This window comes from Mus musculus, chromosome 1 (assembly GCF_000001635.26).
Source record: "Mus musculus strain C57BL/6J chromosome 1, GRCm38.p6 C57BL/6J".
NCBI classification, from domain to species: domain Eukaryota; kingdom Metazoa; phylum Chordata; class Mammalia; order Rodentia; family Muridae; genus Mus; species Mus musculus.
The window spans coordinates 59,219,952-59,237,306 of NC_000067.6; the positions used below are offsets into that span (position 1 = coordinate 59,219,952).

At 41.9% G+C, this 17,355-nt stretch overlaps 1 protein-coding gene across 3 annotated transcripts in view; it reads right to left on the reverse strand.

The window, feature by feature from the left end:
- Positions 1–17,280, reverse strand: part of Als2 (alsin Rho guanine nucleotide exchange factor) — a 74,476-nt gene extending 57,196 nt beyond the window's left edge. For 2 of the 3 annotated variants that reach the window (NM_028717.6, NM_146109.3), the window contains exons 1-2: positions 17,204–17,280; positions 424–501 (exon numbers count right to left, since the gene is read on the reverse strand). In NM_028717.6, the coding sequence (NP_082993.4) occupies positions 424–443 (20 nt within the window). In that variant the 5' untranslated portion in view covers positions 444–501; positions 17,204–17,280. Of the gene's footprint in view, positions 1–423; positions 502–16,896; positions 17,143–17,203 lie in introns of those variants that run through there. The other variant, NM_001159948.2, reaches the window with a different exon arrangement.
- Positions 17,281–17,355: the final 75 nt, after the last annotated feature.

The following is a 17,355-nucleotide window of genomic DNA, read 5'->3' on the forward strand; positions in this document are numbered from 1 at the left end:
CCAGGTCTACAGAGTTCCAGCACAGCCAGGGCTACACAAAGAAACCCATCTCAAAATAATAATAATAATAATAATAATAATAATAATAATAATAATAATTTAAAACTGAGCTTAACAATCTATGGAAGGAAAGCCACAATTTAATCTTCTGTGAGTAGTTTTCTAAGTACGGATTGAAACTTAAAATAAAGGATGTCTACAAGAGTTTCAAGATAATAAAATCCCTTTATAAGCATAAGACAATAACAACTTTACTCATCTTTATTTAAATAATTTTGTCTCTTTTGCTACCAATTACAAATGCAACCATGTGCTTCTACTTAATACCACTAAAAAGAAAATCAAACTCAAAAAATATTAATTTCAACCATGTTGTTTGTTGTGCTTTCCTAGGACGACAGGGGAGAAAAAAAATGATTTTACCTTTTCTTCTTTGAGTCCATCGGTCAGGAGGAGTACTCCATCACCAAACCATCCCATTAGCAAAAGCTCTCTCAAGACCTGAATAGAGAACACTAGGTAAGCACAGAGAGAAGCGGAGGACATTGGAATACTCTGCCATTGTTATCTCTTTGACTGGAGGGGGAGGGGAGAGGGAGGGCAGGCCTCTAACAAGTGTACATTCACTGAGTGATAAGTATTCAGAGAAACTATTCAACTAATTCATTCCCTGCCTACTCAAAGTCAAATACCAAGACTGAGCCTGCCCACTGAGCTTATAAGACGCCTGCTGGCCATCAAATGTAATGTTCCAGGAAACAGATTTTTCAGGTTCTTAAAAATTATTATAAAGGAAGGAATTCAATCTGCAAATCAACATATTCAGTACAATCATAGAGACTGTGGTGATCGCAAATGATGTCCCCATCTATGTGAATCCTCGGTCCCCAATTGGGAAGGCTTAGGAGATATAGCCTTGTTGGGGCAGGCTTTGAGGTTTCAAGAGCTAAGTAGCATTCAATGTACTCTCTACCTTCTGTTTGCAGCTCCAGATGTGAGCCCTCAGCTCTTGCTGCGACTCTGCCTTCCCTGTCAGCCCTTTTTAACTCTAAGCCCAATTAAACATGTCCTTTTATAAGCTGCTATAGTTATGGTATTTCATCACAGTGATAGAAAAGTAATACCTATATTAAGGTTACTTTTTAAGTACTCTGGAACATATAAAAACTTAAATTCCAACTGGGAAAGATTTTTTTTTTAAAAATCTCAGTAATGTATCATATCCAAGTCATTCTAATTTTCAGTAATGAACACAAATGTTAATTATTCAATTTCTTTGTGTTTAACTAAAATACATTTTCCATTACTGGAACTTCTGTGGTAATTTCCCCCAAGACAATCTCAATGCAATGCTAACAAGCTTCAGACCCGGAAGGGCTAGTAGAAATGTGGATCTGGAATGAGCTGTTTCCAGGCCCCACATTTGCCATTTGTTCTACACAGGCTGAGTACTGGTATGGCAGAAGCCATTCCCCCTAACCAATCAGTAGCTCAGTAGCTCTGTGACATTACTTATTAGTTGCGGGACGTGCTGACCGCCGGGCACCTGTGCCCACGAGCTGAACATTCACTAGCACTCTGTGCCACTTCTTTCCAACACAGCTGGCCATGGCGCCTGGAATGCCAATGAAGTTCCCATTTTAGTTTAATAAACTAAAACTGCTGCCGATGTAGTTAAATGGTAGAGCACTCAACACACATGGGCTCTGTTGGATTAGTTCTCCAGTGTCTGTGCCTCCAAATAATAAAATAAAAGCATCCACCCAAAACCCAGGTATAGTAGCTTATGACAATTCCAGCTCTAAGGAAGCTGAGGCAGGAGACTGAAAATTCAAAGCCAAGCTGGTTGTTGTGGCACACAACTGTGACCTCAACATTTGGCAGATGGATGCTAGATGATCTTGAGGTCAAGGCCAGCCTAGGCTACATAAACACTACCGCAGAATATAAATATATTAGTAAAAAAAAGACAATGTTTAAGGCTAGCCTGGGTACACAACAAGCCCTGTTTCAAAACACAATAATCACTCAGTGAAAAGAGCTAAATAAAAATTATTTATTGTTTGAAAATAATAACCCATGAGTTTAAAACGCAATGTTAAAAAAAAAAAAAAGAAAAAAAGAAAGTAAAACAAACACACAAAGGAAATACCAGACGCATTTCAATTTAACAATTCCAAGTTTTAATGGCACCAAAATTCATTTTTTAAAAAAAGTACAAGAACAAAGCCCTATTTCTGTAGACTTTATAATACTGGGACCAAATTTATAATTTGGTATGGCATGGTCACTGCTCTGCAAACAACTCACACTGGCAGGGAGATCTAGGTCCATCTGTTTATTCCAGACTGCCTGGAATTCTCACTGTTTCCCATCTGTGTATCCGGAGGAAATTACTTTCTACCTTGTAAGTGTTTAATTTAGAACAGTTTGGGATCAAATTTGGATGAAAGGTACTATAAACAGATGGTAAATTTGAATAAACTTAATGCTATTAGTACACAGAATTCTTTTCTTTTCTTTTCTTTTTTTTTTTTTTTTTTTTTTTTTTTTTTGGTTTTTTGAGGCAGGGTTACTCTGTATAGCCCTGGCTGTCCTGGAACTCACTCTGTAGACCAGGCTGGCCCCAAACTCAGAAATCCACCTGCCTCTGCCTCCCAAATGCTGGGACTAAAGGCGTGCGCCACCACTGCCCTGCGTACACAGAATTCCTAACTGCTCCTAAATCTGTGCTGGTGATGCTAACTAGCTTTAGTAAGATGCTCACTTCCTGGTGTGCAGGGAAATGCTAACTCTGGGCTATCTGTGCAGGCCAAGGGGTGCGCTTCAGATTGCATCCTTACACTATCCGCAGGAGCCAGAGGACCCTTCTAGGAGGGCATGGAACTGTAGTACAGCCACATCTCACTTCCTGAAATAGATCCACCACATCAAGACTGCACAACCAAAACTGCTGTAAACTGAGGATGGTGGCACTTATGGTCCCACCTATCAGAAAGCTGAGGCAACAGAACTGCCATGAGTTCAAGGCCACCATGGGCTGTATAGTGAGTCTCAGTCTAGCCTGAGCTAGACTCAAAAAAAGAAGAGGTTTAAAAGAAAGCAAAAATATATAACAAAAATGGAGTGTTATGAGATGGCTCTGAAGTTAAGAACAAGCACTGCACAGGACACAAGTGCAGTTCCCAGAAGCCATGCCAGGCAGCTCACCATTGCCTATAACTCCAGCTCCAGGGGGACCAGACACTTCTTGCCTCTTCAGGCACCTGCCTGCCCTTACATGTACACACACACACACACACACACACACACACACACACACACTTTCCTAATAAACAAAAAACAAAAAAGGAGGGCTGGTAAGATGGCTCAGTGGGTAAAGGTGTTTGCTGCCAAGTCTGTCTGACTTGACCTGAGTTCAGTCACTAGGACCCATACAGTGGGAAGAGAGAATGGACCCCTGTGATTGTCCTTTGACCTTCATGTGCATGTATGTCAATGCATGTATACACATGAACACATAGAATAAAGGAGCATACAAAGACATTTTTAAGAAAAGAAAGAAAGAAATGATAAGGAAGCTGGGTGAAAGATGCTACATGGCTGACCTTCAAAATATGCAAAGGCCAAGGAGTGGCACCTACCTGGGGGAAAACCTGCAGAAAAAGACAGTCAAAGAAGCTTTCCTGGCATGGTTAAGCCCATAGCAGATGTTTGGCTTACGGGACTGTATGGTAGTAAGCAACGCTGTAGGCCACAGAGTTGGAAGCAATGTGTCAGAGCAACAGTATAAAGCTCACATGTAGCGCTGGGAAGGCAGCTCGGGTAGTATAGTGCGTGCATGAAGCCCTGGGTTTTATCCCCCACCGTGCACAAAAATGGGCACGTGCCTGTAATCCAAGTATTCACAAGGCAGAAGCAGATCAGGAAATTCAGGGTTATCTTCAGCTACATAGAGGGTGTGAGGCCAACCTGGGCTACAAAGGTAGGGGGAGAAAATTCAATTCTGTTTTACAGACATTTTCCTTAATAATATTGTAAAAACTTTTCCCTTCTTTCTTTTTCAATATGGTCTTTCTATGTATCCCAGGCTAGCCTCAAACTGATGATCTCTGACCTCATCCTCTCAAGTGCTAATTATAGATATGTAGCCCAAATCTGGCTTCATTTTGTTTTAAAGGCTTTAAGATATTTGACTTCTTTCAGGAAGTCATGGAAAGAAGAGAAGTGACAACTAAGGAGAGCATGCCGTCCAAAGCTCACACACTTAAGGGTGGGATTTACCAACTCCATTAACACCTCTCCTCAATTATGCACTAACACAGTAAAAACAAAACAAAACAAAAAAACCATAAGCCAACAATAATGTTGTTTCTCTGGCATTTCTATGACTGCTTCTCCATTCACATAGCATTTAAACTGAAGACAGGCCAACTGTGGGGCTCCTCAAAGATGCCTCTCCCTTGGTAAGGTCAGTCTTTGTGCTACATGGAGACAGGAGCTCTATACCCTGTTACTCTTCTGTTAACAGTCTCTCTCTTGCACTGGCCTGTATTGTCCTAACTAACTCTGATAAAGACACTGTATAAACAGCGATAACTTGAAGTTAGAAACTGTGGGGTTGACTTACCTTCAAGACCTTCCACAGGTCAGCAGACAGGCAACCTAGGCTAATCATTGTAGCTGTTAAGTTCTTTCTGTTAGCCAAAGGCCAAGGCTAGACTCAGTGGATATCACTCTGCAAGCTACTATCACCTTCACAACAGAAAGACGCAACCATCAAATGATGCACTAAAACTAAGTAAACTTTGGTTCTTATCAAAGTAACACCACATTTAAATTCCACTGGCTACACAGCTTCCTGTAAGGAAGAAATGGGCTCTGTATAAAGATGCTGCTTTAATATCAAGATCAGGAAATTTCCAAAAAGAATATGGTCTAGTCTAGAATTCTTATCATTGCTTAAGAAAGAGAGAGAGAGAGAGAAGAGAGGAGAGAGAGAGAAGAGAGAAGAGAGAGAGAGAGAGGAGAGAGGGAGAGGAGAAAGAGAAGAGGAAGAGAAGAGAAGAGAAGAGAGAAGAGAAGAGAAGAGAAGAGAAGAGAAGAGAAGAGAAGAGAAGAGACGAGAAGAGACGAGAAGAGACGAGAAGAGACGAGAAGAGACGAGAAGAGACGAGAAGAGACGAGAAGAGACGAGAAGAGATGAGACGAGACGAGAAAGCACTGGTGAGATTGGCTCAGCAGGTAAGAGCACTGACTGCTCTTCAGAAGGTCATGAGTTCAAATTCCAGCAACCACATGGTGTCTCACAACTACTCGTAATCTGATGCCTGCCCTCTTCCAGTGAATCTGAACTCAGCTACAGTGTACTTATGTATAATAATAAATACATCTTTGGGCCCGAGCGAGTGGGGCCGATGAGAGTGAGCAGAGGTCCTAAAATTCAATTCCCAACAACCACATGAAGGCTCACAACCATCTGTACAGCTACAGTGTACTCACTTGATCTTAGCCAAAAGACCAAGAAGCAATAGAGTTTATGCGTTTCCAGAACATTTTTTTTTTTTTTTTTGGTTTTTCAAGACAAGGTTTCTCTGTGTAGCCCTGGCTGTCCTGGAACTCAGAAATCTGCCTGCCTCTGCCTCCCGAGTACTGGGATTAAAGGCATGCGCCACCACTGCCCAGCGTACTCACATAAACAAACAAACAATCTTTAAAAAAAAAAGAAAGTGGGGGGGCAGAGGCGTGGGGCACACTATAAGCTACCTTGGTGATGTATGCCTATAATCCCATAACTTGGGAGGCTAAGACAGGAAAATTGAATGCAAGATCCTGTTTTTAAAAAGAAGAGCTATGAACCATCTGTACTTCCATTATATTAGAATCAGAAATCCAAAGTCAAAGACTCTGAAAGCTACCTGTTTTTTTTCTTTTTTCACAGCAAAAATCCAATATGATCTCAATTTAGCCAAGTATAAAATCCGACCTGAACCAATGAGGGGCTGTTATTTTGTCTAGGGTAAATACTGCCCTGCCCTTCTTGTTGCAGAACTATCAATATGATCACAAGCTAACACAGATCCCAGGGGAGTTACTACTTAATACAGTTATACACAGTGTTCACGAAAGAAAAATCTCAGTTCCAAAACATAGCTCAACATTTCCAAATAAGGGACTTGGAACCTATATTCTTTAAAAAAAAAAAGAGAGAGAGAGAGAGAAGAGAAGAGAAGAGAAGAGAAGAGAAGAGAAGAGAAGAGAAGAGAAGAGAAGAGAAGAGAGAGAGAGAAAGAAAGAAAGAAAGAGAGAGAGAGAGAAAGAAAGAAAGGAAAAAAGGAAAAAATGGAGGCAGAGGGGCTGGTGAGATGGCTCAGTGGGTAAGAGCACCCGACTGCTCTTCCAAAGGTCCAGAGTTCAAATCCCAGCAACCACATGGTGGCTCACAACCATCCGTAACAAGATCTGACTCCCTCTTCTGGTGTGTCTGAAGACAGCTACAGTGTACTTACATATAATAAATAAATAAATCTTTAAAAAAAAAAAAAAAAAATGGAGGCAGAGGCAGGCGGATTTCTGAGCTTCGAGGCCAGCCTGGTCTACAGAGTGAGTTTCAGGACAGCCAGGGCTACATAGAGAAACCCTGTCTCGAAAAACAAAACAACAACAAAAGATTGCTCTAATTTTTAGTACATGTCTCCCAGATTTTAACTTCCTATAGACTTCATTCTGCTTCTTCAATGCACTCAGTTTTTATTTAGGGTGGGGAATGTGGATAGATGAAGTCTTACATGTTGTCCTGGCTAGCCACAAACTATTGGGCTGAAGTGATCTGCCCGTAACCAAAGATCCACTGTACCATCTTATGAGCTTATGTTTTTCTAATGTGATAGCACTCTACAGAGAAGACAGTATCCTCAAGACAAAGGAGCTAACTTGTGTTCTCTTAGCCCTAGCTGGCTTAGAATTGGCTATGTAACTAACTGGGCTACTCTCACATCTGAAGAAGCAATTCTCATCTCTGCTCAGAGAGTATTGAGAATACAAGAATGTGCCACCATACCATGCTCATTCTCTTACACTGGTTTAAAACAGGTATCTGGGTATATGGAAGCAGGAATACAATTCAGAAGTAGAACATCTGTCTAACAAGTCCAAGGCCATGGGTTTAATCCCAAGCTCTGCATGGGATATTTTGATTAAAAGCAAATATTTTTACAAGAGTAATTATAATCAGTGATTAAAACTGAACAGGACCAGTGAGATAGCCAGGTGGGGAAGCCTGCCACCAAAACTGACAACCTCATTTTAATCCCTGGAACCCACAGTCTAAAAGCGAAAACTGGCTCCCAAAAGTTATCCTCTGATCTCTCCATGCTCACCATGTCACAAACACACCCCCACACATAGACATAAGAATACATACACAAGGAAATTGCATGCATACTGTAATTTTTAAAATGACTACACACTAAGACAGGAAGTAAACTGGGCATGCATGGTGTAGACTGCAAACGGAAGATGGAAAGAGATCAAAAGCCAAGACCAGCCTCAGCTATAGCAAATTACAGGCTACCCTGGGCTACACCTGACTCTTGTCCTTGTTTCAAAAAAAAAAAAAAAAAATTAAAACCAGAGACCAGAAAGCAGAACAATTGAGCAAACTGTATCATGAGCTCTGAAAGAAATTTACAGATTAACAGCACTAATGACTTAGACACAAAATTACTAGATTTTCAAGTAGCCATCCACAATTTGTTTCTTTTTGTCTCCACAGGTGGAGTAGAATTAAGAAACAGAACTTCACACTGTAGCCCAGGTTGCTTTGAACTCTGCAACTCTCCTGCCTTAACCTTGTAAATCCCAAGATTACATATATGAGCCACTATACCGGACTAGTGTTTCCTTTTAGAAGTTTGAGTTATAATTTGTTATAACAAAATAAGCCAGAGTTCACACTATGGATATAGTAATTTAAGAGAACCTGGTATTTTACACGGGTAAAATACTTAATAATTATTTGCTTTTAAAGTCTTGGTTTCTGTGTTTACATGTGAGTTAAGGCACTCTTAGACTCTAATATTTGACAACAAATATTCTAGATACCAAAAACTTCTTTCCGGATACCCTGCCACTGACACCTTTTACCAGGCATGCAAGGCTGGGGACAACTCACATGTAAGAGCAGGCATGCTAACCAACTGGAACAGTCAAAGCCACTTCAAATCCCAGCGTCTCCTCAAGACACACTTTAGTCCCCAGAGTAGGGGGACTCAGTAAATTAAAGCAGGAAGGAAGCCATGCCTGGTTAGAAAGCTACTTATTACTTATAACTTTGTTCTTAGAGAATAATGCCCTTACTAAGTCTTGCCTCACTTAAGCTCCTGAAGGTCAGAAAGCATGAAGGTTTTTACACTTTGTATCCATACTAACCACTACAAATGAGCTGACTACATTTAAGGGAGAACCTAAGGGAAGGCACAGCCCTTTTTTGAAGGTTGCCCCAATATTCAGTTTATAGCTGCTTGGTTTTTTTGTTTTGTTTGCTACCCTTTTCAACATTTATTTAGAGAGAGCGAGAATGTGTGCGTATGTGAGCGTTTGTGTGCACACAGGGTGGAGAACAGTGCATGAAGGTCGGAGGACAAGTTCTGGAAGACAGTAGTTCCCCTTCCACCTGTGAGTCGAGGGAACTGAATGAACGTGGTCAGGCTTGGTACCTTTTACTCTCTGAGCCTCTCCCCACACCTAACCCTTCTTCCAACAGCTTGCTGCTTTTAACCTACCAGAACTGAGCACACTTCTGATTGTGAGAGTCCTCTAAGAAGTAAGGGTACGTGGCCATTGCACAAGAAATGCCCAGTAACGCCTATTTAGTTCCTTTTTATACCAACTGTGGAAAATTGAGTTTTCCGATGGACAGTGGTGGCACATATCTTTAATCCCAGCACTTGGGAGGCAAAGGCAGTTGGATTTCTGAGTTCGAGGCCAGCCTGGTCTACAGAGTAAGTTCCAGGACAGCCAGGGCTACACAGAGAAACCCTGTCTCAAAGGAAAAAAAAAAAAAAGTTTTCCAAAATCAGTAAAATTCCTATGAAATATTTTATAATATTGGCATGGCATAAGAAGCATAAGTTGTTACAGTATCTTGAGAATTTTATATTTAGCTGTTAGAATTATAATATTTCAAGATAATGCATTTATTAACTACTATAACCAACTCAAATTAAATAAAATACTCATTACTTCATGACAATATAAAATCTTGGTAAAGTCAGTCTATATCCAAATTCCTTTCACAGCATTATGAATGAATTTGCTCCCTGCACTTTAAAATTTCAAGCCGGTTTTATGCTCCACTCTCCCAAGAATCCCTGCCATTCCGACTTCTCTGAAGCCTTTAAACAGGGCTCATTTCCTGGAGAAAGCGCTTCCCAGGACAGAGGAGCTGCCAGGCACACTGCTGTCTCTCTGCAGGAGACAAGAGCTGTTTCAGACTCTACTACTTTAAAGCTACAAAGCATAATAATGTATACGGGGAAAGAGCCCTGGTTATAAATATAAAAATTTAAAGTGTAGTTCCCCAAAACCATCTTAGTCATTTATAAAAATAAATTACTAAACCTATGTCCTCACCACCTAGTTTTGAACATAATAAAATATCTCAAATTTGCTTCGCTCTGCCACTAAGGGTGGCCTGAAACTCGCAATTGTGTTTAAACCTCCCAGGGCTGGATTAGAGGTATATGCCACTGCCAGTAAGCTCCTTTGCAGTAGTTCCACATGGAGCTGAAGCCATCATCAGTGACCCACCATCTCTATAAATACACTCCTGTTCACTCTCATTCGCTAAATCCATATATGTAAACAACGCCACTGTTCGCAGTTGAACAGAACAGATCTTACTGTACAGAAATACCGTCTGGCACTTGCCTCTTTCACTAAATAGAATGTCCTTTGGATACATATAGACCTAATTCATTCACTTTACTGGGGCAAGTATATTCAATTGCATGAAAAATCAGTTTATCAATTTTCCTATTGGTGTGCAGTTGGATTATTCTACTTCACTGAGATTCTATCATCATTCTTGTTACCTTTGTTCGGTAAGCTGCCCCAAATTTAAACTGAAAACTTGGCTCAAATATATTTAGATGGTGGAAGAAAAAACCCGGGAGTTAGCACTAGCCAGATGTCATCATCTGGTCAGTGCTACCAACAACATCTTAACACAGGTCATGTGAACAAGGAACTGGGGATGACCCTGAAAGGAAAGTATTTATAAATACTTGATAATTAAGAGAAGGATCAGTCGGTCAATTTGTGGACTTAGAGAGACAAAAGCTAATCTCTCTAGCACACTAGCAGCAAAATGAACTGCTCAAAATCCCATCATTTACTTGTGACAATTGGAAGAAAAACAAACAAACCTGTGCATCTTCTTCAAACTTAAAAGAATTACATCATCACTCAAAAGTATATCAATAACTTACTGATTTAATTATTTTTTTAAGCCAGGCATAGTGCTGCATGCTTATAGTCCCAGCACACAAAAGGCTGGGGCAAGAAGATCATGAGTCTAGGCCAGTCTAAACTACATATCAAATAACAAAGCAAAACCAAACAAAGGGCATAAGCTAAACACACCATCATGCTAAGTCCAGGAGACTCGGGGTCCTGGCAGGAAAATGAGTGCAACACCAAAAAGAACAACCTCATCCTTTGTCACAATTCACCAAGATTCTCTTAAGCACTGACATAAAAGCTGCCACTTTTTATTACTTTTAAAAAATAAATTGTTAGGTCATTAATGGGAAAGTGAAGTTAAAAAAAAAAAAAAAAAAAGGTCTCCTGAAAAAAGAAACACAGGCTAGGGAGACTGTTTGGTGGGTAAAGAACCAGCTGTTCTAGCGTGAGGGCCTCAGCGCAGATTCCCAACACCAATGTGGAAGCCAGCTCAGCCGCATGGCTAAACCCAGCTCTGAGGAGGCATGGGGGGAAACAGCACACCATGAAGACAGGAGGATCCCTGAGCCTTACTGGAGAGCCAGCGTGGCTGTAATAGTGAGCTCCAGATTCAATGAGAGACTCGATGGATGGTTAGATGGATGGTTAGATGGATGGATGGATGGATAGATGGATGGATGGATGGATGGACGGTGTAGAGCAAATAGAGATGGAGGAAGACAGATGATGACCTGTAGCCTACACACACACACACACACACACAAGCTAGGTGTAGTGTATATATCTATGATCCCAACAGTTGAGAGGTAGAGGCAGGAGGATCAAGAGTTCAACATCATGGAGCTATATAGCAAGACTGTCTTTTAAAAAGACAAGAACAACCTACCTTTACTATAGTTGGACTCTGCGGTACATGTCATTCTGTAGAAGCTCTGAACGGAGCCAAGTGGTCTGGAAGCCACAATGTGCTCACAGCACTCCTCCCAGTGACTGCAACAAGGGTCAGATAGATGTGCCACCAGAGCAGTCCTCCTGTGCCATCTCAGCCACCACCTACCTTCCTCCCTGCTTGTTCACCTCACACTCGCCCAGGCTCATATTAACAATGAGGTACATTTTGTGATTAGGTATAACAATCTATGAATATTTTATAGTTTATTCAGTTTGATGTCTCAGGTACTGACTTCTTGTCTCCCAAATTCCTACTGAAAATGGTCCTCCGAGCTCTGAGATTTCATGGATCGCTGAGATCACGTAGATAAAGACCATCCATCCTAGGATGAGCAGGATCTACAGCCCTGATCAGCACCAGGAAGCCCCAGAAAACACAGGTGAGAATGCAGCTTATCTGGTCACATGATGAAGGAGAGAAGCTCTGGCAGGTTGTCCTCTGAGCTCCACTCCCACTGGCAAACACAAGCACACACCATAAATAAATGCAATTTTTAAAATGTTTGTTAAAGCATGGGCCTACAGAAAGGATTCTTTTGACTTCCTTATATTACCAAACTGCTAGCCACTTTATAATCTAATTTATTGAAGGAAAGTTCTTTAAATAAATAAGTATAAGGAAATGCACTTACTTAAAAAACTTTCTTGGAAGTTGAGTCAGTGTCCTTTGTAGCCCCAGGCTAGCCTCAAAGGCTCTATACCCAAGGATGACCTTTAACTCCTGACCCTCCTGACCCTCTATGCTGGGATTACAGGCATGCCTGGGTTCATATTTTTTTTTTTAAAGATTATTTATTTATTATATGTAAGTACACTGTAGCTGTCTTCAGACACACCAGAAGAGGGCGTCAGATCTTGTTACAGATGGTTGTGAGACACCATGTGGTTGCTGGGATTTGAACTCTGGACCTTCGGAAGAGCAGTCGGGTGGGGTGTTCTTACCCACTGAGCCATCTCACCAGCCCCCCTGGGTTCATATTTTAAACCCTTTGTAATTTCAAAAGCCACCAAGACTTCTCATATAAGACACTTAAACACAATCCTCAAGAAGTCTTTTTTTTTTTGACATGGGGTCTTTGACATCACACACACACACACACACACACACACACACACCACTTAAACACAACCCTTCGTACTCTGTAACTCAATTCAGGCTGGCCTAGAACTATGATGCCCTTGCTGCTCTCCCACTTGAAATCTCCTGATTACGTCTCTGGAGTACTGGGATTTGCAAGCAGACATCTCACTATGTAGGTCTAGCCACCCTGCAATTCACTGTGTAGATAGACCAGACTGCCCTGCAAGTCATTATGAAGACCAGGCTGTACTAGAACAGACCATATACAGACCAGACTGCACTTCAACTCACACTCTGTAGACCAGGCTGGCCTCGAACTAGGTAACACCTGTGCCTGATTCTCCACTAAAATCCTTTCTTGAAGGCAGGAAATAGTGGGGCATGCCTTTAATACCAGCACTCAGGAGGTAGAGACAGGCAGATCTCTGAGTTCCAGAACAGCACAGAGCAATTTCCAGGACACCCAGGGATTACACAGAAAAACCCTGTCTCACAAAAGCAGGGTGTGGTGGTCCGTGCCTGTAATCCAGCCCTGGGAGATGGAGATCTTAAACTACAGAGTGAGTTCCAGACTAGTCTGGGTAACAGACTGAGACCTTGAACTAGTGTTTTTTTTGTTTTTTTTTTGTTTTTTTTTGTAGGAGGTGCCAGCCCCGGGCAAATAAATCTAGGAGGTATAAGAAAGCTAGCAGAGGGTGAGCCTGAAGACAAGTCAGTAAGGAGCTTTCCTCCACGGCTCCTGGTCCTTTTGCCTCTGGAGTGTTGGGATTACAGGCCTACATCTGCCCATGCCACTAGTGCTGGCCAGGCTCCTGACTGCATCCCTGCCCTGACTTCCCTCAAGCGATGGGGTTATATGAACCACATAAACCCTCTTCTCACCAAAATGCATTTGGTCATGGTGTTTATCACAGTAAGAGAGAGCAGACCAGGGCAGACCCTGTCACAAAAAAAAAAAAAAAAAAAAAAAAAACCAGCCTTCTCTCCAACATCACCTCTGCTTCATTAAAAGAAAGAACAACTATAGAAAGCTCTTACAGGCTGGTGGCCTTCTTTAGAAGTACTGTTAGAGGAACGTGGCAAGGATGGATGTAGGCCACACTCCAGGGCAATAGAACCAAGAGTTCAAGGCCAGCCTGGACTACTCCACTATATAACATGTTTAAAAGGAGCCTTGGCTACATAAGACCTTAGACTTAGCAACAGTTACTATTTGTTTTAGACTCAGCTAATCACACAAAAACTAAAACCAGAATTCCAGCAATATTTTCACTAGTCTCTTCACTTAAAAATAAAGACAGAGGTGGGGGGGGGGGGGGAAGGAATAAGGGGTTTCCAAATGGGAGACCTGGAAAGGGTAAAACATTTGAAATGAAAATAAAGAAATTATCCAAGAAAAAAAAAAGAGTAAAGACTGTCCAATTGCCCAAAGTTGGGGTATGTACGGTGGGACACACCTGTAATCCCAGCAGCCCAAAAGCTAAAGCAGGAGAATGAGAGTTCAACACTGGCCCAAACTACAAATGAAATATTATCTAAATAGATGAATGTAGCTTTTTTTTTTTTTTTTTTTTTTTTTTGGTTTTTCGAGACAGGGTTTCTCTGTATAGTCCTAGCTGTCCTGGAACTCACTCTGTAGACCAGGCTGACCTTGAACTCAGAAATCCACCTGCCTCTGCCTCCCGAGTGCTGGGATTAAAGGCTTGTGCCACCACGCCCGGCGAATGTAGTTTTTAAACATTATTTAATTTTTCTTCCCAAATTTCCTGTCTAGTACTACTATAGGCTACTATGTTTTCAAAAAAAGGTGTTACATTTATTAGTGTGTGTGTGTGTGTGTGTGTGTGTGTGTGTGTAGGTCAGAGGCCAACTCACAGCAGTCAGTTCAGTCCTTTTATCGTGGATTTCAGGACTGAACTAAAGTCATCAGGCTTGGTGACAAGTACCTTTACCTACTGAGCCACCTCACTGGCCCAGGCTTTCAAATTTTAACATTATGAAACAGCTTTGAATTTTCTTAACTATGAACTCCATATCTGCCAATACTAGCCATAATTTATGAAGTAATAAATTTTAACTAGGTGTAGATTATATCAGCATATTTTCCATATTAAAATGCCTTTATGAAATACCAAAGTTACTAGAGATTCGCTTGAAATAATTTTTTCTTTTAAATACAAATTATAAAATTATATCTGAAATGACTATAGTTGTTCTATCAGAGACTGACAATAGAGAAGCTTGTGTCCACTGTAGAGTCCTACTATCTATTGCTGACTATAGACAGGGAAGCTTGTACCTCATTAGGGTGCTTGCTACCACCTTCTTACCTGTCACTCTCCCACACTCTGTTCATGCCAGTGCTTAAATCTGTGTTATAACCTTTTCTTGATAAGCCCAACTCTGGGACTGAAGAGATGGCTCAGTGGTTAAGAGCACTGACTGCTCTTCTAGAGGACTGAATTCAATTCCCAGCAACCACATGGTGGCTTAGAACCATTTGTAATTGGATTTGATACCCTCGTCTGGTGTGTCTGAAGACAGCTACAGTGTACTCATATACATTAAATAAATAAATAAATCTTTCAAAAAAAATAAACGTAACTCCGCTTCATTCAAAATTTCTTTCCTACTTTTAAAAAACAAAAGGTCACTATGGAGCCTGGCTCATGATATACTAAAAGAAAGTTGTTAACTATAAAGAGCTAATATATATTGGTCATTTCTGAGGGTCCAGGCATAGTAATAAATGATACATAAACCATACATGTAGGTACTAATACCAGAAAAGTCCAGTGCAGAGATAAGGAAACTGAGGCAAAGAGGCTCAAAGAAAGATGTTCAAGGTATTTCTAGATCCAAAGCCTAGGAATTACCACTATGCCTCTATTACTAAACAGAAGGTTAAAATATTACAATTCACTCTTTGTATGGCAAAGCCCACTTGTACTTGGGATACTAAGGCAAGAAGATCTCCACAAGTTCTAGGCCAGACTGGGCTACACAGTGAGTTAAAGACTGTCCAACTGCCCAAAGTTGGGGTATGTACGGTGGGACACCTGTAATCCCAGCAGCCCAGAAGCTAAAGCAGGAGGATGAGAGTTCAACACTGGCCCAAACTACAAATCAAACATTATCTAAATAGATGAATGTAGTTTTTAAACATTATTTAATTTTTCTTCCCAAATTACCTGTCTAGTACTACTATAGGCTAAAGAACCAAAAATATAAAGTAAACAAGAAATCTTTCACTGATTTCATTACCTAACACATTGTGATGGCTGTTCCTGGTTGTCAACTTGACTACATCTGGAACAAACTACAATGCAGAAATGGATGGCTCACCTGTGATCCAGATCTTGAGGCTAGACTACACAGGCTTTTGACCCACATCTTGACATGGGACAACACAAGTCTTGAGGCATAGTGGTCATGAAAAGCTTAGGCCCAGGCAAAGTAGAACACGCCTTTAATCCCAGGAGAATGAGGCAAGCAGATCTCCGAGTTCAAGGCTAGCCTGGGACAAAGCAAATTCCAAATCCAGGGGTAATGGCACACACCTTTAATCTGGGTCACACCTTCTGCTAGAGGCCTACATAAGGACATTGGAAGAAGGAAGGCTCTCTCTCCTTTGCCTGCCTGCACTCCTTTGCCATCGAATCTATTGGAACCTACTTCTTCAGGATTCCAGCTTATCCAGAAGACCAGCTAAAATAACTACCCTCGTGGGACTGAGCAACTATTAGATTCTTGGACTTCCCATTCCCGTTGTTGGGCTAGTTGGACTGTAAACTGTATATCACTATGATAAATTCCCTTAATATATACATTTCATAAGTTTTGTGACTCTAGAGAACACTAATACATACAGGTATATGATAAAAAACAAAAAAGTATGGCCTACTGTTTTTTTGCATTTTTGTACCTGCTCCAAATAAACCTACATCACACAAGTTTATCCTTGACAGTCATTTAAAAAACAGATACAAATATAAGAACAACAGAGTAACAACCTTAATTTGGGTACAGCAGTCAGTTAATCTATAAGAAAGTGCTGCTCTTGACCACCCAATTCAACCAGTGTGTTTTCCCTCTTTGGTAACCACAGAAGTACTAAACAGTAGCTTGCCTCTACAAATCTACAGTTGCTTGTCTGCAAATAGCCCTGTTACCTGGAGGACCAACATCAATGTGAGGACCATTTCCTCAAGATCGCTCCAGTGTTCTTTCCTGTCTTCACGATGATTCCTTTGATGACTTGATACATTTAGGGATTTGGTCAAACTACCACTGATTAATACCAAAGTCCTTTTCATTTTCAGCAAACGCTGTTTCAAACCACAGACCCTCCCCGCCCCCCTTCACTTTTCCCCACGATATGCATCCTGGGGCAAACCCACCTAGGACACTCAGCAAGGTTCACTGTCTAGCCAGCTGGGCGCCCACTGTGGGCATTCAAAAAACCCTCTGAGCGGATGGGCGTAAGCAGCGTGGGTGGAGGCGGGAAGAGGGGACCCGAAGGAATGCCACACAGCTCCGACCACGGCAGTGGGGCGCTGGGACCCGGAGGGTGGGACCCGGGCCGAGCCACCACGTCCGGAGCTCTTCACAGGCAGGCGCCGTCCCCGCAGGCCAGCCCAGCGCGCTCCCGCACCTCCGCCGACCCGCCTTCGAACCCAAGGACCGCCCGGACCCGCGCGGGCTCACCTGACGCTCCCGCAGCTCCGCGCTCTTCTCCCGGCGCGAGCCCGACTGCACCGCGGGTACGCGAGATCAGCTGATTCATGGGGGCGGGGCCTCCAGGTAGGGGCGGGGCCTCCGGCGGCGGGCTGGAGAGGCGGGCCCGCAGAATGGGTGGA